Below are 22016 nucleotides of genomic sequence, written 5' to 3' on the forward strand. Positions count from 1 at the left end.
AAATGCATCTGTGCACAACAACCAGACACACAGATTGGATAGACGGATTTCATAGAGAATAAATGCATCTGTGAACAACAACCAGACACACAGATTGGAAAGACGCATTTCATAGAGAATAAATGCATCTGTGCACAACAGCCAGACACACAGATTGGATAGACGGATTTCATAGAGAATAAATGCATCTGTGCACAACAACCAGACACACAGATTGGATAGACGGATTTCATAGACAATAAATGCATCTGTGAACAACAACCAGACACACAGATTGGATAGACGGATTTCATAGAGAATAAATGCATCTGTGCACAACAACCAGACACACAGATTGGATAGACGGATTTCATAGAGAATAAATGCATCTGTGCACAACAACCAGACACACAGATTGGAAAGACGGATTTCAAGAGAATAATTGCATCTGTGCACAACAACCAGACACACAGATTGGATAGACGGATTTCATAGAGAATAAATGCATCTGTGCACAACAAACAGACACACAGATTTTAAATAGATGTATTTCAGAAATTAAATACCTATATGAATAATAGTTCAATATGTATACTGATAAAACATAAACTTATGACTCACAAAAATTTTATAGAAGCAGTGAATAAAACAGACGTATGTGTATGAAGCAGATAATCTAAGCTGTATAAAAATCTTTAAAATAAGTAGAAAAACAAAAATAAGTAATGATGATAGATCATATAATAAGTTTCTTCAACGGAACTTTCATACTTTTGACAAGTATTTTATAGGAGTCTGTACTTGAGAATGTTTACATTTGGCATCTGACATCTCATTAATCTGCTCTGAAAAAAACATCAAATGCGGACACAAAGTACGTGATTGTTTTTATCTTATGGCTGATGCATCCTTAACTAATACGGATTACGAAGGAAACTTTGTAGACCAGACTGTTTTTCTGTTATATCAATTGGTAACTATGGTGGTAGTCAGTATTATTTCATTAAGCCACAATTGTTGCGCAGCACTCGTAGTATTTTCAACATTCCGCTGATCTTCATTGGAATTTATGCTGTCTTAAATTCCAAAGAAACTAGATCGGAAATTTTTTTGAAAATTATATGCAGATTTAAGACAAAAAAGACCAGCAAATGATTTTTTTGGTCTGTATTCATTGAATGCGGCCTGTTCAGAGGAGCAACATAAAGCAAGAGAACATCCAGTTGGAGGAGCAGTGAAATAGACCATGTCATAAAAAGTTTTACAAGGTTTGCTCTAGACATTGTCTTTTATCTGTCATAAAGTATATGTAATAGATTGGAAATAGTTTTTCTGTGAGACTTGCTCTTCAATCATCAGCTTCTTAAGCTTCTTTTTATAATAAAGAAGACTGAATTAGACCAAATTTTTGGACCCTTGGCTCTTATGATGTACTTGAGTAAATGTCATCTGTTCAATATGAAGATGTTTGCCATCTTCATAAACGATAGAGTTTATCTGATTAAATACGCTGTTTTTTTAGTTTGCTGCATTAAAATATATAAGAATTTTGACATTACTTGTACTTTTTTTTTGAATAACCAAACGGACAAGATATAGAGCCCAGATATATCCTATGAGAGCTTCTGCATAAGAAGTTAGAAAAATATTTCCGATGGAGTACACAAAACTGCAAGCAATCTTTACTATCTAACATATAACTAATATTAGTATTTATGTCGGTTTTGACGATGAGTAATAGATAGCTTACCTTTGTGGATATTTGTATTCTGCAGAAAGATTTGCCTATGAAAAACACAGAGTGTAGTAAGAAAGTAGATATACGTGTAAAAAGCAGTATACAAGAAAACCTGAGATGAGGTGCAAGATTTGCAAGGCAAGTGTGCGATAGTAGAAAATAATATGGAAAATAGAGGGAAGAAAGGTATATGAAAAAAAGTGAAAAAATTGAAAGATTGATGTTTCTTTTATAGATAATTTGTCTGATTTTTTTCTTTGCTGTTGCTGTTTTTTTTTGTGACAGGTACTACATCATTCTTTTAAGTATAAAACAAAAAATAAATGAAACTAAGATATTTTATTGTATTTATTTCAATTTTTACTTCTTTTAGTAATGATCTTCATGTAGTAAAAAGTAATAATTTAATTCTAATGGTTATCAATAATTTAAGACAAAAAAAATCATCTAAAAATGCAGCAATATATTAAAACAGGAATGTTTTCTTTTAAAAAGTACTAAATGATAAAAGAACATTTTTAAAGCAAATAAGTAAAAAGTAAAAAACAAGAGAGATTTTTATAGTTAAATGGTATAAACAAAGTTTAGAAATAAGGATTTTTCTCTTTTATTACTTAAAGCTGACCTGTGCTCTGTTTATATAATGTAATCAAATGTATGGACTTAAGGAAAACAAGCAGCAAACCAGTGATTTATATAGACAGCCAATTTACAAAATGTTATAGTGAAAGAAAAATATTTTGTGCCTATCACTTAAAGTTAGTAATAGTATGATTAGATTGGCCAATTTTTTAAGAGAGTAGATCCTTCATTTTTGAAGAGACCGTATATTTCTTAGCAAAAATGTCATTGGAATAAATTATAAATGATATTAAAACTAAAGAACAGAAAAATGGTCTACATAATTTGTATGACCATCTGTAGGAAAATACTTGGGGTATTGGAAGATCTTGAAGATGGAGTGATACACGTCTGTATTAACTAGTGTACTCTGATCGGCCTGAGAAATGATAAATTTAAGATGAGCTACATTAATAAAGATCGTCATTAGTTAAATATTGATTTGTTATCAGTAATAAGTAAAAAGAAAAAGCACTTGATTCCACTAATATTATTTTTGGGCTTTTGTCTCAAACTCCACGCAAAATTTGCTGGTTATAATATTATACACAAGCAGCTTTGTTATTGTTTTCTTACTGTCTTTAATACAAGATTAGCTTGATCTTATAATATGAACTTTTTTAATATGAAAAAACCAATGTGAGAATACTATATTAGAAATCATATTGCTTGATGATTCTACACAAACTTGACTACTTTGAATGTCTGAAAGTGTATCAAGTGTTTTCTTTAATGTCTATGATCAGTACTGTTATGCTGTTTGAGACAAAGCATTACGTTAAAAGTGATTCTTTATGCCATGGATATATATTAATTCAAAGAAAATCTGCTTTGAAACATTTTTTTCTTAAGTTTAAATAGTTCAAAAAGAAAACATAAAGTAAAAAAAAATTCTAGCCATATGAGACTATAAAGTACTGACCAGTAGTAAAGATGTGATGCCGAGTTTTGAAAATATATTTTAGGATCTAAAAAAAATCAGTTTTTATATATATATTAAGATAGATAAAATCTCTACCTTTTTGCAGTTATTTCTGTGCGTAAAGGTTTGTAGTTTTAAAGCAAGAATATTATATACATATATCAAATATTTATATATAGCAGTACTTTCGTACTTTTTACATATAAAACATATATATATATATTTAAATATTTTTTATTAATTAATTATAGTTAAGTGTTTGAATCTTTTTTAACTAAAACTATATATAATCAAAGCTTAATATAATCATAATAGCGGGATATTCAAAATCATATAACTATTCATTTATTTTTTATTTATTTATGTAATCATTTTAATATAAAGGTTTCTGTAAAGCCATTTTGCTATACAAGAATACTCAGAAATTCAGCATAAAGTGATAGTTATATTGCACTAGAAAATTACAGATTTTAGCTGAGAAGCATATGTATTTCGATTTATGAAAGAAATAAGCTACTGGGAATAAATAAAGATAAAAATAAGAGTAGAATGATTCAATTAAACAACAAACAGAAAATATAGCTTCTTTTCAATATGTAATTAATGAATTGGGCAATATATACTTCTGTAGATATATAATTGTATATTACATACAAAAATAAGAATTTTACTTTGTTGTTGTTTCTTTGGGATGAAAGCTGAATAAGTGGTTTGTGTAAGTCTTGTACAATATACCAATATGGGTTGGGTTTATACAAACCTGACTATTGTGAGAGCTTGTAAAAAGGCTTATGAAAACACATTTTCTATACCAAAAGCAAATAGCTTGAGCAATTATTCAGAAACAGTTATATTTCTCAGCCATATGTATTCACCAAGCCATTTCAAAAAAAGTATATATAATGTAAGAAAAAGATCCAAAATATCATTCAATTCATATTAATCAAAAACATCAATTCATTCTTAAACTTTACATCATGCGCTCTCCTATGGTTCAAATCTTCTCTACTCTATGTTTTCTTGGACTCTTGGTAAACTTGACACAGGCAGCTCCGTATGTCCCTGGTGATTGGCGTTTGAAGTTTCACATGTATCGTCCAGTAGAAAAACCAACCGCAAAATGCATGTGGTATACCGCTAAAAATTTGTGTGCCTAAGACCATCTTGCCTTGTTTTATATAAATTTACTCATTTTGAATAGTATATAAATATATATTAATCAATGTAATATCGAAAATAAATAAAGTTAATACTTCTTTTTGTGACTTTGTAATATACATACTGAAACGTAGAACAGAATAGATTCTTTGAACTTTAATTAAAATAATAAGGATTTCTACTTTTTATATTTTATTCTCATACATGTATACAATATGAAATCTGTGTTGTATTTATTATAAGTGGTTTCATTGAGCTTAATATCTCTGTTTTGGCTACTAAAGACAAAATATAAAGTATTGAGCTACCTCAATTCGTAGGCATGCCTATATAACTAACATTTTTTTTTGTTAAACGTAAGACGTATCGAATTTCTTTATAGGCTTCAGAAGGTAGATATCTAAAAAATAGGGTTTAAGTTTTAGTGCAGCAATACTTTACCCTATTCAAAGAATTAAAAGTAGTGTTTGATAAAATAATGCTAATTTTATATCTTATTCAATATATATATCCTTGGGAAATACTCGGTGGATTGAATGAATACAATCTCTGTAATGCTTACATTAATAAGTATACAAATACTAGTCATATTTTTATTTTAAAGGGTTTATTATAGCATTATATAACAAATACAACAATTATAATAGGTAACGACAGTGAATTTCTCTCTTTACCATTTCCTATTGATAATATTCTTTGACTGATTTGCGAAGATTATCTTGTATGAGCGTAAAGCTTAGCACTTGAAAATTATTTTGAAAAGTAGTACTTACCAATAGACACTATATATCTTTAGCCATAAGTTTGCAGTTCTAATATATCATTCACATCTCATAGTATATGTTGAAGTAGATAACCAATTATTTCAGCCAATTTAATTTTATTACTTTTATATAGACAAGCCTGATAAAGCTCGAGATAAATTATCATATGTAGAAATGCATAATTCGGTTGATACTTTCATTCTTTTTTTTTTAAAAAAAAACAGAAAAATATTTTAGATTAATGAAAGAATAAATACTTTATATATATGTGATTATTTAGCCAGGCTATTCGAAGAAAATCTAATTTGAATATTAGTCAATGATCCCGTTTTGTAGTTGAGGACACCGAAAAGCAAGAGTAAAAAATTCATAAAAAGAATTGTAGATTTTTATAGCATTTATAGAGTGAGCTTTTGCACATTTTGACTTTTTCTGTAAGCAACTCTACATTTATGTTCTCGAAGAAGATAATTTCTCCTCCATTTGAATTAAGCTTTACCAATGTGTTACTGCCGTTGTATATGTATCTATGGAATCAAAAGGTTTACTCAAGCTTCGTAATGGTAGCTATCTGTCCCAAATCTACACTAAGTTCTTCAATGTCTTTTGAAATATCTTTTATTAGCTTGTCTGCATTTTCTGATAAAGAATATACCAGTATCACTAGCACCCGTTGTATTTTACTCGATATTTATTAATATTGAAAAAGTAATATCGTTTCAATTTTATTGAAACAAAAAAAAAGGTTTATTTGATAGTAGGTTGACAATGGATATACATAGTAATTAAGTATATATATTTAGGGTATATTTAATTTTTATTCTTATTTCTATATACGCATGTATGTATTATGTATATATTTAAATATATAAAGATGCGTGTGTTTTTTTTTTTTTTTTGGTTTATAATATGAAAATTAAGCGGATCACTGTACGATGTTGCTTAGCTTTATATTATGCAATAATTTTCTTATTTAGAAAAAAAAATATTTAAGGTATTTCACTCGAGGCTATTACAAAAAAAAACAAATTTCTGTATATATACATACTAATGCCGCGTTCTTCTTCTACTTCTTCTTTCTCTTGTTCTTCATTGACTCTATATTGCTATTGAAACAATACTATTAAACTACCTCTTTATACTGAGCTGTAATGACTGGAATATTTAATTTTAATACAACCGTCAAGTCTCATTACCAAGCACCTTCCTCCATTGTCCATGTGCATTCCCCAGACATCGATGAGCGTTGGGATACTTTTCTTGACTCACAACAAAGAACATCAAAGCATGTACAATGTCCAATAATCTATATCCAACCACACCAACTGCACTCCATAGACATTCTTCCTGCGTCACCCAAAGAAGTAAGTCAATCCACATTGTAATTATCTTTTATTATCATTATTTTAGAATGGACAGCTTTACAGCCTTTTCTTTTTCACTTCTTCTTCTTCTTTTTATTGATCAAAATTAAAATCGAACAATCATGCTCACAAACCCCATTTCATCTACTTTTACTTCTTCTTCTTCTTCTGCTGCTGCTGCTGCTATTACTGTCGTTACTGTCAATTTATCTTGTCAGTACAATGATAATGATAATGATAATGATAATGATGATGATAACGATGACGATAAAATCCAAAATCTAGCCAATAAAACAATCGACTATTTTGCACATCCCTCGGAATCATTACTAGACAACTACGACACAACTCCAGATATCCAAGAAATCTCAACAGATGATGACGATGATGATAATGATAATGATAACGATGATTATGATTATGATTATGATTATGAAGAAGTCCAAGTAAAATTCAATGATGATGATGATGATAATGATGGTCAGAGTGACCTTTGTTGCTCAGAAGATGGGGCTAAAATTGAAACTATTGTCCGTCCCAGATCACAAAAGTCAATATCTGTAGAAGCGTATCACAGAATGATGGCTCAAAGGTACACGGCAAGACTACTGAAAATAGCATCCGTTTGTCAGACCTCGGAAATAAATCTACCGCTAGTCTATCAAAAGCAGCTTGATTCCCTTCAAACCCCACTACTGCCACCACCATCACAATACTCTCGATAATAGTAATAATAGCTTCCTTTCTCTCTCTCTCTCTCTCTATTTTAGTTATAATTTATTATATTTATTACTATTACTATTATTGTATTAAACACAGATCCCTATTATTTAATCAATATGTACACCTTACACTACATTACACTACGCTACACACTCATATACAATTCATATACAATTCATATACTTAAAGCACATAAGAATAATACAAACAGGTCAAGTGCTTAATGTTATATAAAGATGCATTTTTTTTACTTGGTATTTGAAATAACATATAAACATACCAAAATAATTAATCAAGAAATAAGAAATCAGGCTTAGTTGCTTTATACTTTGTTGTTGTTATTATAATATAAGGGGGGGTGGCTAGGCTTGGTAGGCTGGTGAGTGAATGAATTGAGGGGATAATGTTTTGTATACTTGCAGGTTTGTTTTCTTCTTATTCTTGACTCACAAACACTTCCTTTCTGTGCGTATATGTGTGTGTATTTGCTTGTTTTATTTATGAAAGCTCATTGTTAATTAGCAATCATTACATTAGATTCCCAATCTCATGGATTGACTACCAAGATGATTCATTGAGCACATGATGTCTAGTAATAAACAAGAAAATATCTATAATAATGATATGTTTATTAATCACAATGAAATGAAATAAGAAATGAGCATAAAAATATTAATATCAATATATCAACTGTCTATCAATCTAAACCGACCAATGCTTATTATTAATGCCTATGTGTTTTTTTTTTGCAGAATAATGCACCATTCATTTCAATTACTAAAAAAATTCCACTCACTAAATGCTTACATCTATATAAAGTTGATAGAGTTTCTGTTAATAATATTTTGACCCTTTTTTTATCCTTTATTTTAAAATAAGAAAAAAGCGTTTCCAACTAAGCAATCAAATTTCCAGACATTCTTTTCTTTCTTTCCGCTGTTGTTGTTGTTTTTGTTGTTGCCATGAGCCAAATATATATATATATATATATTCTCTTGGCAAAATAAGATAGAAAGGATCATCATCTTAATGCGTACAAATGTAGAAACTTCTTTAAAATAATAATAGCAGTATATCCGCTAGAACTTTACCTAGTAATTCGGCGACCATTCTTTCTCTTTCTCTTTTTTTGTGCCTTTTTGACCCAGTGTATTTATAGTATTCCTTGGTAGAGCATCTTCTGAATTGACGAGGGATTTCACTGTCCCCGTAAGATTCTTCAAACACTCGATATCTGCCCGAATCAAGACCACAAAGAAAAATGTCTTCCAATCTTTCATTTTGCATTACATCTCCTAACAAAGAAATGTCGAGATCTCTGTCTAAATAATAACCATAATAGTCAGTACTTTTAGTTATACTTTTAGAGTATCACATTAGCAATAAAACCATTGGATCTGATTAAATAAAAAAACGTCAATATATTTCCCCCCTAGATCTTGCGAACATTGCAAACTATTATATGATCTACTACATGATTATCTGATAAGTTAGGTATAACTGTATATGCATTTATACCTACCTATCCAACCTAAGTCTGCTTAAATCAAACATCTCAAGAGAAATCTCAAGGTTGGTAGCATAGGTAGAGGGTAGTGGTATAGTAGCAAATGCTGAAAAAGTGTTTGAGCTAATTAATGTAAACCTCCATATCAATGAAAGTACACTGGACAACGAAAATAAACTAGGCACTTTTTGACCTTTCTGTTGTTAATCTCGATGATAAAATTCAATTATTTTATGATATAGGCCGGTACAGGCATATGTGCTTCAGGAAAGGCAGAGAGGGTTACCAAAGTAACTGGCTTAGGCATGTCAATCGATGAAAATTCACCACATATTGTTAATTGTATGTTTATTGTCATTGTTTGCCTTGGAAAGTACATCCGACAAGACTGGCATATCTCGAAGAGAAACTTTTCCAAAAGGTCAAAAAATTGGTTAGAATGGCTTTGACGTTTATTAGGATTTTCTTTACACTGTCTTGAACAATACTAAAAGTTTTGCCTAGATTTTCTTGTTCACAGTTTGGTCAGAATGGGTAATCACGTAATAGTTTAAAAATAAATGTGCGTGAATCATAGTATTTTGGATATACTTTGATACCATTTGTACTTTCTCCGTGATGAGTGTCTTATACACAGGCCTTAAAATCGTATCCAGATTGGTTTTTATTGCTATGATGGTATGGTTTCCCAGTAGTGCTTGTAATTGATCTTGCTCTTGATCCTGGATTTGTACTTGCGCTTGCACTTGCTTAGTTGGTGTACGATTTATACACTTTTTTGATTTTCAGATTTTATGGGACTCTTCATGACAGCTGGAGTATCGAGGACTTGGTTCTACTTTATTGACATCATGTTTACGGTTTTTTTTGCATTACGTTTCTATCTTTTTGGCTTAGTTCTTTCGCATTCAGTAGGTATTTTATGCTTTGTACCGATTATAATATATATATAGAAATATATATAAGTATTAGACATTGCTATGCTATCTTCTATGTTATGTATGCATATAAACAAACATATGTATATATTTACCATATGTCGAAGTTCATGAAATTTTTTCGCTTTGACTACTTCTTTTTGTATGATGTCCAGGTTTGTTTGCAGTCCTTGCACCTGTTTTCGGCTAATACATAGAAAACCTTTTTTGTTTGTTTGTTTGTATGGAGCTTTGTGCTCAAGATTTTTGGTAAACCTCCATTGCTACGAAGAAAAATAGAACATAACGGCCTTTGTTTTGGATTGTATTTGTTATATATTGTTTTAGAAAGAGTAGAAAATAACGGGGAGACAGATGGGAAAACATGCTGGAGTGTAGCGAAAACGAGAAGAGAGAGAGCGAGAGAGAGAGAGAGCAGATATTTACCGGGAGGGAAGAAGTAGTTGCTCTGACTGAGACCGGAGGGAAGGATGTGAACTCAATGTCAAGTACCGTGAAATAACAATGAGTGTTGATGGGAAGAAGGCGCGATCGTACTCTCATTGACATGATGTGGGCCATGTCAATAAGAGAGAGGGAACTTGGGTGGGAAAATATAGAGAGAATGTTACATGCTGACTAACCCTTGGCGCTAGCTTCTCTGATAAAAGTGGGGTAAATGCGAAGCCCATGATTTCTGGTTAAAAAATCAAATAGCTCGTAGAAAAGAAAGCGTATTATTAAAAAGCGTGTTTAATTATCCTCTTTTACTGTATATAAATCTATAAAACAATTATGGTGTGTTCGGGGATAAATATATAAGTTTTTAGGTGCTTTTCAAAGTTCCATGACTTTTGCTACAGACAAGTTAACGAGAATTGCTTAAACATGTTTTATAGGGAAGACTCTTCCGAATAACTCTTGTTTAAAAGATTCTCAAAACAAGGCTTGAATAAAAAGTCATGGACCTTCAAAGTCAAGAGGTATCAATAGAAAATAGTGGAGTTTCAGCTTTTTTTTTTTATATTGAAATGAAAGAGAGTCACTATAGCAACAGGTACATTTCAATGATCCTAAAAAAGATGGTTGTGTAACGTAAAATACTATTTTTCGATTTTCTTTCTATATATATCGGGAATTGAATATATTCTACTATCGGAGGTTTTTTGGGGTAAAATTGAAAAGATTTCAAAACTTTGATGTTTATGCTCGAACACACCATAATTAAATTATAATCAACATATATGACGCTATCCAGGCCCTATCGATGCTGAAATATTTTTGTAAGATTGGAATTGTAAATTATATAAATTAGTAGTATATGAAGCTTTTAATAATACAATTGAAGAATAGTAGGTAAATACTTTGTATATCATGTACCATTTAGTATGGTATTGAGCTATGGTTACCAACTAACACACTTAAGATAGACGTTTTGTAAAATAACAATAATTGAGCTTTATGTCTATAAATGATATCCGTATAGCAATGGTATGTGGATCAGTAAGTATGTTTGGTTAGGAAAACAGTAGTCTCTCAAATATTTATCAGCTTTATTCAATACATACTGCACACCAATTAATCATTGTTTACAACAGCCCATTGTGCATATGTTTGTGATAAACAATAATTCCTAAATATTCTATTGTTCAAGACAAGATAATTAAGCCAAAGTGGCTATATTCATAATCTTTTTTTTAAAAAAAATGGTTGGTTGGTTAGCCGGCCTGGACAGGATTTTGGGTAAAAGTGCATATTGAAGGTATATTTTGTCATTTTTGAAACAAATAAGATAATTAGTTTAAAATTAAAGCAAATAAACAAATGCCGAGAAGGAAAATCCATGCATGCAAATCGCACTTCTAAACTGTAAATTCCACAACAAGCGATTTAGTTTTGTGTTCCTTAATTCTAGAAAAATTAAATTAAAGCTAAAACCAAAACCAATACTATACTAGTCTAGTCTAGTCTATACTAGTGAGAGTTGTGATCATTAAATATATATATATACATGGTGTGAAATAAAGGTTAAGTTTTTTTGTAAGAAAAAAGGTACCCGTTTAATCACCAAAAAATACAAGAGATTCATGTGAAATTTAATACTTCAACTGACTTGTACTTTCATATATACAAAATATAAATCTTTGTACTGTCTTTGTGTGTGTGTCTGTGTATGGTCCGTGTGTACATGCGTGTAAATGATATTTTTTGGACTGCATTTCTTTTTTGTTTTATATCATTTATACGTTGTAGAAAAAACAAGTTGTAATAAAATAATATACATATATATAGGTGATTATATTTATTTGTTTGTTTTGTTTGTTTTTGTTGTAATTACATGGTCAATTCCTAAAAAGAGTAAAGAACATTATTGTTATTAGCACATACTATCTTTGTAAAATAAGATCAATTACTACTTACCATAATGGCGTTGACAATGTCGTTGTTGTTACCCTTCAAGGCCTTGATGGCCTTGTTGCGAGAGACGTTGGCCTGGCTGACAACCAATTCAATGTCCTTCTCTTCGACACCCTCGGCACTGACCTCCTCCTCCTCCTCCTCAACCTCAGCAACAGCGTCAGCAGCGGGGGCCTCAACCTCACCGGAGGCGGCCTCAGTAGCGAGCTGCTCAGCGGCGGCGGCCTGGGCACGGGCAGCCATGTCCTCAACCTGCATCTCACCGAAGACGATGAATGTGTCAGAGTTCATGCTCTGGTAAACCTCGGGCTTGGCAATAGCGTAGATAATCTATACAACAATTGAGGGTGAGAAAAACTTAATTGAAGAAAAAGGATTGTGTGCATCCTTTCTTTTATATCCTATTTTTTTTTGGAAACTTACACCTCTGGCACGGGTGAAGGTGACACGGTTGATGCCAGCGACGCGCTTGAGGCCGAGACCAAGGATGGCTTTGCGAGCCTTCTTCTCACCACGGGACTGGGGGGAGTCAACAGTGACCTCCTCCTCTTCGAGTTCAAGAGGAACTTCCTGAGTGGTCTCCTCGACTGCGACGGGCTTTTCTTCAATGGGAGCGGACATCTGCAATGGTAATGGCAATGTTAATCGTTTCGTCTGGCTTCCTCGTCCGTTCCGAGATATGTATCTATCCAAGTCTTTTTTTCTTTTTTTTTCTTCTCTATTCACCAATCTATCTATGCATCTATCCATCCATTTTCTCCTATACACCAAGAAAGTATTTCTAACTTACGATGCTATGGGAATAGAGAAAGGGGAAAGATCTACTTGGGACCGGGCCTGGATTTCAATGATAGGATCTCTCCGGCCCACATCCAAAGAAGGCACCCAAGGGGGAGGGAGGGTGCCCAAGTTGGCGGAGTTACAAACGAGTTGCGTCACAGCCTAGTTGGCCGCGCAACTGTCGCGTACGTAGGTCCTGCTGGAATCTTTGTCCCTTTACAACCTTTTTTTTTTACTTTACATTAAACTCGGCATAATCATGGAGTGTCTATTTGGAATCACAGGAAAGGACTTTGTCCTCGTCGCTGCAGACACAGTATCTGCCCGCAGCATTGTAGTTATGAAGGGCACCGAAGACAAATCACGCCAACTCAACTCCAAGACGATCATGCTCTATACAGGTGAACCAGGCGACACCGTCAACTTTGCAGAATATATTCAGCGAAACATCAAGTTGTACAGCATTCGCAACGGTATCGAGCTCAGCCCAAAGGCAACTGCAAACTTCACCCGTCGCGAGCTTGCAGACTCGCTACGAAGCAGAGTAAGCATACAAACTCAAAACAAAAAAAAAACAAAAAAGAAGAGGAAGAACAAGAAGGATGAAATGTGGGGATGACAATTGATGATGTCTGATTGAATTGTGTATAAGCATCCTTACTCGGTCAACATGCTCATCGGTGGCTACGATGTAAAGACATCTAAACCGGAATTGTTTTGGATCGACTACCTTGGTGCCATGGCATCTCTTCCTTTTGCCGCTCAGGGCTATGGTGCTTACTTTTGTACTTCACTCATGGATCGCTACTATCGACCCGACATGAACCTTGAGGAAGTTAAAGACTTACTCCGCAGATGTATTCAGGAGCTGAAGACAAGATTTATCGTCAATATGCCGCATTTTAAGGTCCAGTTGGTGAATAAGGATGGTATTTCGGAGCTGGAGCTGTAAAAGAAAGAACAAAAAAAGCAAGTCTTAGTTTGGTCGGTACCTTCATTGTCTCCACCTCTCTTTCTCCCTCTTTCTACAATATGAAGTTTGACTCTCTTTTTTTTTGGATCCTGTATGAAAGATGTCTGTTATTGTGTTTTGTGTTTGTATTTGGTTTATATATATATGGGGGTTTATCATGCTGATTTCTCGTCCAGGATTTTCTCGAATCCCTCTGCAATATTCTGTCTGGCCTGTGTACAAAAAATGGAGAGAAAGAAAGAGGAAAGGGAGAAACGAAAATATATGAGAGGAAAGGAATGAGAATTTGTTTGTTTTCTTTAAAGAGAGCGCAAAGAGAAAGAGATAAAGGTAGTATGTATAATAAGACAGTTCTTACCAATTCACTTGCAGGTTTGGTTGGGTTGAGGTATCCCATCATAAAGTTGGTGGCTACCCACTTGTTCTTAACCGTACCCATCAATTTGCCCTACAAATCTCATTAGATTACGCTTTTGCGTACGCACAGACCGAAAATAATATGGTCTCACCTCAAACTCAACCAACAACTCTCCATTCGCTGTTTTCGTAAAGATAAATTCGGTGTCTTTTTTGATATTTGCATTTGCAAAACTTCCTTTGAACTCCTTGATACCATCCAAAATATCCTTCTCCTCATCTTCTGTCATATCCTTTGATTCGGCACGCATACGTTGCAATAAGGATCGAGTGAAACCATCCCGCAGATGCTGAGTATTAGTTGCACGACAAGGAACTAAAAATATTTACCAAAGTGTGGGATTAAGTTGATTGAATTCAAATAGTTAATTGCTATTAATATTCCACTCCTACTTTCAACTTACCAACACGAATCGAGATATCAAAAGGCAATTTTAATAAAGTCAAGGCTAAATCTTCCTTTCCCAAGAACTCGGTCTTGTCAAAATTCTAATTTATTACCCCAGATAAAAAGTTTTTTTAATATATATATACATAATATTATAAAGTAAATGTTAATTATTGACTTACTTCCCATCCTTCAATCTTTCTCAAAGTACCGATATCTTGACTACGCATATAAAGTCCAAGTACATAAACATTGATACTAAGGAAGCTGACTTGACGAGCACCCAATCCAATTAATCGCTTCCATTCAGTGCCATGATTGAGAAAGATAGGAAATGAAATTTTTGTGCTGGGATCTAATGAATTTAAGATGGTGTATTAGTGTATTAGTGTATGTGCGAGTATGTTGATGAAACGAATAATCCAAGCGTTACCTTCAACAGAACCAGCAAAAACGTTTGAAGGTGCTTCGGCATAGACCGGAGTCTGCATTTTCCAGGCTGCATATGCGCTTGTGGTTGCTATTCCAGTGACTGCTAGTATAGCTGTCTGCCGAGTAGGACGCCATGAATGCTGATCACACATCCGCATTGTCAACAATCCTCTTTTATTCAGGCATACCACTGCGATTAATTATACCTTGGAGGCAGCAGATGCATATCCTCTGCATAAATTGATGCGTTGACTGGTTTGTAAAAGACGTCCAAGAGGTCTGGAGGTGTATGTAATGCGTTGCATGGCGTTAATTGTCAAAAAAAAAAAAATAATAATAATAAAAACTCCAGCAAGGGACTTTGGAGTTTATCGTTTGATTTTAGTTAAATGTCCGATTTTTGTGTTGCAACCCAAAAGAAAAAAAAAACGAAAAAAAAATCATGCCGTTGTAATGAAAATTGAAACTTATATAAGGTTATTTACTATACAGCTTAGTATAATGCTGCAGCTTAATAGACCATTTATAATGCATTTATCACTGTTGATTATAATAATCAGTTGGTATTGAGCGTACCTACCAATAACTCTTGTAAATCATTAATAAGGAGAGACAAATAAGATTTACACATGAAAAATAAAGGTTATATATATATTTATCTTTACACGTATTTAATGTAGGCTATTTGTTAGTAATATATATATATATACTGAGAGCTACTTTGTATGTATAAGAGCGTGCTTTAATTATTATTTAAGAGATGTAAGCTGTGAGCCATCAAACCCAACAAATTGGCATGAAAGTTTTTTTTAAAAAAAAAGAAGCAATAAAATTTGATAAGTTCTAGCCTGGGTTGTCGGGAATTTGTACATGGTTGTGACTCTCTGAATCTGTTTTGTCATTTGGCGCTTTGTGGGCAGGCCATACAATACACACACATACACACACACGCATACAGGATCAAAATGTCATTTGCACCATTTTCCATCCGCGCCATTACTTCGGCAACACGACCCCTTACCTCGCGTATTGCGAGCCAGACCGCACGTCGCTTTGAGAGCACTACCCGTGTTTCGAGAACAAAGGTTGTTGATCGTGAGCTTCCTCCCGCTCCTAAATCCCGCAAGCCAGTGATCATTGGTGGTGCTTTAGTTGGCGCTGCTGTTTGGGCCGGTGTTCTCGGTTATGCTATGAACTATCAGCGACTTTCTAGTAGTATTGTGAACGGAACTCTGTTTATGGTCCGCTATGACCCTCGCATCATTGAGCTTGTAGGTGATCAGGTTGATTATGCAGACAGCACACCCTGGATCTCTGGCTCTGTCAACCATCTCAAGGGAAAGGTTGATATTGGATTCGATGTTACCGGAAAGTCGGGTAAATTAAGGGCGTAATAGTAGTCGTGTATTTTAAAGAAGAGAATAGAGACTATTTATTGACCAAGAAGTGTAGGTGAGCGTGCTCGTGTCCACTTTGAGTCTGTTCGTTCAGGCCACAACTGGAATACCATTGAATTCACTGTCACACGTTTGAGTGACAAAAAGGTGGTCGATATCGGCCATCATGAGTTGTCCGAGAAGGGCGGCCCAGTAGTAGCTGGAATTGCTTAAACTCTATTTCATTTCATTTTCTTCCACATTAAAAGAAAAGAAAAAAAGAAGAATCTCACCCCCTCTTTTTCTCTCTCTCTCTCTCTACCTCTCTTTTTTTTAGACCATACAAATATAATGAAAAAATGTATTTTAAATTATTCCCCTAATAATTAAAACCAAAACCAAAACTAGAATCATAACAATAATGGTATTACAATAGAACTACAGTTTAGCAGATAATGTTGGGATATGCTCTTTTAAGAACTTTGCTACTTGTAAGAGCTGCTCCTCTTCAAATGAATGAGCCAGTCCAGGATACTCGTAAAAAGCAATATTATATCCCATTTTCTCCAATTGGTGAACGGCTATTCTGCCATACTGGACAGGAACAACAATATCTTTGTCGCCATGCAACACCAACAGAGGGGTATCTTTTTTGATTGGCTGTCCAAGCTAATAAAAGTAATAGAGTAAATATTGAGAGAATTTGGATATACTTAAATATGCATATAGTTGACTTACCACACTGACATGCTTTTGTGAAGGGATAAAACCACTACAGCCAATGGTCCCTCCAAGATCATGTGTAGTGAGTATAGTTGTGAGTAGAGATATCACACAACCTAAGTACGATTGTTATTTATTTATTTTTTGGGGGTTTTTTTTGATATTGTAAGTCCATATTAAGAATAAAGGTGAATTTATAAAGTACACGATCTTATTACCCTGTGAGAACCCTCCTAAAATAATGCGTTGAACGGGAATTCCAGACTTGATCTCATTTTCAATCAATGTGTTTACTTGATATGCCAAGATTCCAAAAAAGGATTTTTAAGTATTATTCACCCAATCATAAAGTGTCTTTATTTTATTTTATTTTACGTTTTAATATTGATTTATTTTTGACTCACCTCTTGCCACAGAAGCCTTCATACTAGCTGTGTCTGTTTCAGCATGGGCTTTTTCACTCACAAAACTGACAATATCGAACCAGGCTGGCATTTCTGCTCCGTCATAACACGTAAGAGGTCTTAAGGGACTTTAAAGCTCATGAGTTTTCTTTTTCTTATGTTGAAGAAGGAATGAGCAAGGCTTACTTACGCATTCGGGAAGATCCACTTTACATGAGGAAATTTTGCACTAAGTTCATTTGAAAGTAATAGCCAGCTCTCACCGCAGTCTCCAGCACCGTGAAGCCAAATAACAGTGGCTGTGTGGTTCTGGGTGGGTAAATGAATAGTTGCTTCAGTCATAACGAATGAGCCTCCCTGTGAACGTGGAGACAGAAAGAGTATTTTGTACCCGCTTGATTTGTCTGATTATCAAAATTGGAAACATTTCGCTTTCACTCTCTTTTTTTTTTACCCCTCTTTCTCTTCTCCCTCTGTGAATGAGAAACAGTCAGCACACAGTGAACTAATATGGCATTTACACATGCTTACAAAATGACAAATAAATAAATACATAAATACATAAATACATAAATACATAAATATATATATATTGAAATTTGGTGGTCTCACTGAATTAGGTTTAACCATCTTGTTGTCAGATAAACCTGTCTAGTTAATTTCTCTTGCAACTGTAATAGGGTAGGATTGTTACTACTTTATATATGCATTCATACTTGAATACCTCTTTAATAAAGTGAAATTAAAGAAGTGTAAAAAGAAAGAAAGAAAAGAAAAAACGATGATTATAGATAACGCATGCTTGAAGATTTTTTTTGGCTTATAATGCATACTATCGGTCCATTGATTCTTGTATATTACAGATGGAAAACACACGATCTTTATCATTGCTTCTTTTGCTGATCCTCTTCTGTTGCTCCCCTTTTCATTGAACTCCCTAAACAGAATATAGTCATTGTATAAATTTCGACCGTGAGATCACCCCCTTAAGAGAGCTGTATGATCTTGTTTCGATAGATACCGTGGACATCTGCAAATATTAATCACAAACCTGTTACCAAACAAACCATAGAAATAAACAATACACAATAAACCTTGCGTGCTATTGTAGTCGTAGATTGACTATCACAACAACAGACATACTTTCAGTCACTACTATTGTCATAAAGAAGTATATACTTAAAAGACTTTCTTTTATCTCTATTTATTGCGTGCCCACAGAAAGCACACGCACGCACACACACGCCAGGCAGTAGAGCGCCTACATGCTTGGTATCAATCGATTCCTCTTAATATATTTCGCTCGTGCTGACACGTTCTTATTCCTCTCAAAATATCATTTAGTTCAAGATAATTTGCCTGAGCCTATTCTTATTTACTTTCTTCTCTATTCACCTCTTTCTTTCTTCCTTTCTTTTTTACCTTCTTTATAGACTTTTTTTACCTTCTTTTTCAATCACTAGCCTGTACATTTACATCAATATTTGAATGCCACTTGGGATTGGAAAGGCTAAAGAGAAACCCACATCTAGTAGTGATAAACAAGGGTTTTGGCATCTAAAAAAACTCGCTCTAGGAAGGACATCAAAAGAAAGCGTAAGCTTTGCACAAACACCCAGCCTTATTGGTATTACATTCTATTACAGTTCTTTACATATATATATATATATATATATCTTTAAAAGGCTAATTTTCATGAAAAACCAATAGACTCAATGTCATCTAATGAGAGCCAGCTTTACAACGATGATGGGCACAATACACAAAATCTAAAACCCAAGCGTTCTAGGTATTATATAAGAAAAAAAGGCAATGATCCTTGTGGGTCTCCTGCTATTACACACCTCTTTTTCTTTCTTTCTTGCTTTTATTTTATTTAATTTTGACAGATTGTATTGTATTCTAAATTTATGCCCATCTTTATTTTAGTGGGATGTTCTCGCAACGCCGTCAAGGTAAGACAACCTGGTTATTGCTTCTCCTTAAAAATATTCCTAAAATGTCTCCCACAAAAATATAATGCGCGTGTCTGTGGGGTCTATCATTGTCCTTGTTCTATTTATTTATTCATTCATTTATTTATTCATTAATTTGTTTGTTTGTTTGTTTGTTTAAAAAGAGGTCAATTTTTCTTCCAGTACTTGTTTTGACTCTGAAAATAAACCTACAATGTTACGTTCGGCCACAAGTATGCACAATATACACACTTACTCGGAACGCTCCTCTCAACGCCAAGCACCCGAACCATTAGAGACAAAAGCATCAGGTCGACAGCGTCCATTGTCTTACTCAACCGGTACATCCGCAGGTCTGTCTCCTACCCTGGTCAGAAACGGCAGCACCAACAGCAACAAAAATCTACGTTCTATCCATCGCACCGTCACTCCACGCGTAAACCATCAAGACCCAAACAAGACTCAAGAAAGTCTCTTGCGTTCTTCGGAAGACACTCGTCGAGTAAATCGACATTCTCTGACTCCTCGAGCGTCTAATAAGGGCCAAGTAAATAACAACATCGAAGCGTTTTTTGCACTTGACAGTAGCCCGAGACAGATTTCCAGACCCCCGGGTGTAGCATGTGAGCGTCCGGGAAAGGCGTCCAATGGAACCAAAGAAGGAGTATCACGATCATCCATGTCCGATCTAGAAGATCGGCGCAGAAATGCGTCTCTTGAATGCCAGCCCTTGGGGGGTGTTGTGGCACAAGAAATCCATTCTCGATCTGACAAAGCCAGCATTACACCAGTCCCCACCAGCTCCCAGAGCTCAGGACTTTTGTCTCGCTCTTCAAAGCAATCCGACCAAGTGCATCCAAAGTCTCGCAATCTGCGGTCAGCTGCATCGTTTGCTTCCTTGCGCCCTCCCCAGCAGACTCCTGCTCCTACTTCTGCTTCTGCGGCTCGCCTCCCTTCCAGTCGATCTCCACCTCCACCGACTCCACCGCCGTCTCAACGGCTAGGAACACGCCAAACTTTACACCCAAAGACACCCCAGGAAAAACCACAGAACATCAGGCTCTTGGCCCAGGCGTCCCGCCGAGATAGCACTGACACTACCTCTACCGCATCCTCGTTTTCGTCTTCATCGTCTGATGCCAGCCAACGTAGCAGTAACAGCAACAGTCAAGCAAAGCAGAGCACGACAATGTATCCGTACAGAGGCAGCGAAGATGAAAGATCGACTTTTACATCAGACACTGACGTATATTCGTTTGATATGTACCCTGATGGTGGAGATTATAGCAAGCCGGAGGCATTGGACCGCAGTACTCCAAGTGATGATGAGAATCAGCTTGAAAAAGCATATGAGAATAATATTGACTATCTGAAAGACAAGCTACACAAAGAGCAAGCTACTGTCAAGGCATTGCAGCGGCAGAAACAAGGTAAAAATATATATAGAAATTGAATTGAAAATGGTATTTATTTCTTTATTATTATTTTTTGGATACTACCTTATATTAGCATGTAACAATGATATAAGTTTCCTAAGCCAATCAGTGGATGCCTTATCTATGGAAAAACAAGAGTGGATAAAACGATTTGAAGCAGAAAAAGTAGGTTTAAACCTTAATATATATATATATAAAGTTGTGTATATAAATTGCATACAATTTTCTCATCAAAATATCCTTTTTTTTTAAAAAAAAAATGTAGGCACAAAAAGAACGTCTCCAAGACGACATTTCTTCTGTTACAGATAGTCTGACTGTAGCTACTGAGCAAGTCAGACAGCTCTTGATAGAAAACGAGGCCTTAAAGAAACAAGTCGAACAGGTGTATGGAGACCCGTTCAAGACATCTGTGGTTGGGCCTGCCTCATCATCTCTTTCAGCCATTAAATCTCAGCTTCGTTCTTCCCAAGTCCAGGCACGCACTCTAAAAGCAACTCTGGAGCAATTCTTACGGCTTGGTGATGGCTCAGAAGACCAGTATATACCACAAGATACACCTAAAGTGGACCCGTCTCCTCCACGACATGAGAATTCCTTGGATAATCTGGAACAGGTTCCAGAAAAGGTGAGCTCAGAACGTGAAGACACAGAGCCAGCTGAAAACGATCTGGATATTCTTTTGAGAGATTTGGTGCTTGAAAAGGAATTGGTAAGTGAATGAATTGCGTGATCACAAAATCGTACACACCTACATACATATACATATATTTATTTATATATATACAATATATTATACTAGCTTCAGGCAGAATATAGCAAGATGCCTGTCACAGGAGCCAATACTCTTACACGTCGACGTAGAGAAGAGTTGGAGAGTCGACTAGACGAGGTTGATTCACACATGAGCAAGATTAAGCTTAGGATGAGAAATAGAAACTCTGCGCAGAGAGAGAATTTATTAGGTTAAAATAAAATAGTAAAGTAAGGTGAATTGAATTGAGCTGAAGTATAGTATAGT

At 34.6% G+C, this 22016-nt stretch overlaps 8 protein-coding genes across 8 annotated transcripts; 4 read left to right on the forward strand and 4 right to left on the reverse strand.

Moving 5' to 3' along the window:
• Positions 1-6333: 6333 nt before the first annotated feature.
• PHYBLDRAFT_170660 (hypothetical protein) lies at positions 6334-7271 on the forward strand (the record flags this gene model as incomplete). Its single annotated transcript, XM_018436401.1, has 2 exons — positions 6334-6546; positions 6765-7271. 2 exons carry the CDS (start codon positions 6334-6336, stop codon positions 7269-7271), a joined length of 720 nt encoding a protein of 239 aa, XP_018289329.1.
• A 531-nt stretch (positions 7272-7802) lies between these two features.
• On the reverse strand, positions 7803-10275 carry PHYBLDRAFT_170661 (hypothetical protein; the record flags this gene model as incomplete). Its single annotated transcript, XM_018436402.1, has 7 exons — positions 7803-7880; positions 8077-8078; positions 8361-8587; positions 8792-8973; positions 9385-9549; positions 9810-9977; positions 10141-10275. 7 exons carry the CDS (start codon positions 10273-10275, stop codon positions 7803-7805), a joined length of 957 nt encoding a protein of 318 aa, XP_018289330.1.
• A 1608-nt stretch (positions 10276-11883) lies between these two features.
• Positions 11884-12901, reverse strand: PHYBLDRAFT_126051 (hypothetical protein). The gene is made up of 3 exons (XM_018429074.1): positions 12535-12901; positions 12115-12441; positions 11884-12042 (listed from the first exon to the last, which is right to left on the reverse strand). The coding sequence occupies exons 1-3, from the start codon at positions 12859-12861 to the stop codon at positions 12028-12030; spliced, it is 669 nt and encodes a 222-aa protein (XP_018289331.1). The 5' UTR covers positions 12862-12901; the 3' UTR covers positions 11884-12027.
• Positions 12902-13125: 224 nt separating this feature from the next.
• PHYBLDRAFT_134824 (hypothetical protein) lies at positions 13126-13958 on the forward strand. The gene is made up of 2 exons (XM_018429677.1): positions 13126-13435; positions 13544-13958. Exons 1-2 carry the CDS (start codon positions 13151-13153, stop codon positions 13841-13843), a joined length of 585 nt encoding a protein of 194 aa, XP_018289332.1. The 5' UTR covers positions 13126-13150; the 3' UTR covers positions 13844-13958.
• Positions 13959-14019: 61 nt separating this feature from the next.
• Positions 14020-15406, reverse strand: PHYBLDRAFT_182201 (hypothetical protein; the record flags this gene model as incomplete). Its single annotated transcript, XM_018438588.1, has 7 exons — positions 14020-14076; positions 14223-14312; positions 14374-14597; positions 14686-14770; positions 14852-15024; positions 15103-15241; positions 15308-15406. The coding sequence occupies 7 exons, from the start codon at positions 15404-15406 to the stop codon at positions 14020-14022; spliced, it is 867 nt and encodes a 288-aa protein (XP_018289333.1).
• Positions 15407-16066: 660 nt separating this feature from the next.
• On the forward strand, positions 16067-16894 carry PHYBLDRAFT_182202 (hypothetical protein; the record flags this gene model as incomplete). The annotated part of the gene is made up of 2 exons (XM_018438589.1): positions 16067-16478; positions 16554-16894. The coding sequence occupies 2 exons, from the start codon at positions 16067-16069 to the stop codon at positions 16709-16711; spliced, it is 570 nt and encodes a 189-aa protein (XP_018289334.1). The 3' UTR covers positions 16712-16894.
• Positions 16895-16915: 21 nt separating this feature from the next.
• On the reverse strand, positions 16916-17946 carry PHYBLDRAFT_155807 (hypothetical protein; the record flags this gene model as incomplete). The annotated part of the gene is made up of 5 exons (XM_018433441.1): positions 16916-17146; positions 17216-17316; positions 17419-17493; positions 17605-17732; positions 17795-17946. The coding sequence occupies 5 exons, from the start codon at positions 17944-17946 to the stop codon at positions 16916-16918; spliced, it is 687 nt and encodes a 228-aa protein (XP_018289335.1).
• Positions 17947-20971: 3025 nt separating this feature from the next.
• Positions 20972-21992, forward strand: PHYBLDRAFT_159392 (hypothetical protein). The gene is made up of 4 exons (XM_018433979.1): positions 20972-20989; positions 21069-21160; positions 21261-21707; positions 21798-21992. Exons 2-4 carry the CDS (start codon positions 21119-21121, stop codon positions 21963-21965), a joined length of 657 nt encoding a protein of 218 aa, XP_018289336.1. The 5' UTR covers positions 20972-20989; positions 21069-21118; the 3' UTR covers positions 21966-21992.
• The last annotated feature ends 24 nt before the right edge of the window (positions 21993-22016 follow it).

The sequence above is a fragment of the Phycomyces blakesleeanus genome (genome assembly GCF_001638985.1).
Source record: "Phycomyces blakesleeanus NRRL 1555(-) unplaced genomic scaffold PHYBLscaffold_16, whole genome shotgun sequence".
Classification (NCBI taxonomy): domain Eukaryota; kingdom Fungi; phylum Mucoromycota; class Mucoromycetes; order Mucorales; family Phycomycetaceae; genus Phycomyces; species Phycomyces blakesleeanus.

Bases quoted from the DNA above. Each gene is read 5' to 3' on its own strand.
- PHYBLDRAFT_126051 (XM_018429074.1), bottom strand. From the start codon at position 12,861: ATGGATAGATGCATAGATAGATTGGTGAATAGAGAAGAAAAAAAAAGA. The intron at 12,442-12,534 runs GTAAGTTTCCAA...ATTGTTGTATAG, and splicing joins CCTTCACCCGTGCCAGAGGT to ATTATCTACGCTATTGCCAA.
- PHYBLDRAFT_134824 (XM_018429677.1), top strand. From the start codon at position 13,151: ATGGAGTGTCTATTTGGAATCACAGGAAAGGACTTTGTCCTCGTCGCT. The intron at 13,436-13,543 runs GTAAGCATACAA...ATTGTGTATAAG, and splicing joins CAGACTCGCTACGAAGCAGA to CATCCTTACTCGGTCAACAT.
- PHYBLDRAFT_159392 (XM_018433979.1), top strand. From the start codon at position 21,119: ATGGAAAAACAAGAGTGGATAAAACGATTTGAAGCAGAAAAA. The intron at 21,161-21,260 runs GTAGGTTTAAAC...AAAAAAATGTAG, and splicing joins AACGATTTGAAGCAGAAAAA to GCACAAAAAGAACGTCTCCA. The intron at 21,708-21,797 runs GTAAGTGAATGA...ATATTATACTAG, and splicing joins TGGTGCTTGAAAAGGAATTG to CTTCAGGCAGAATATAGCAA.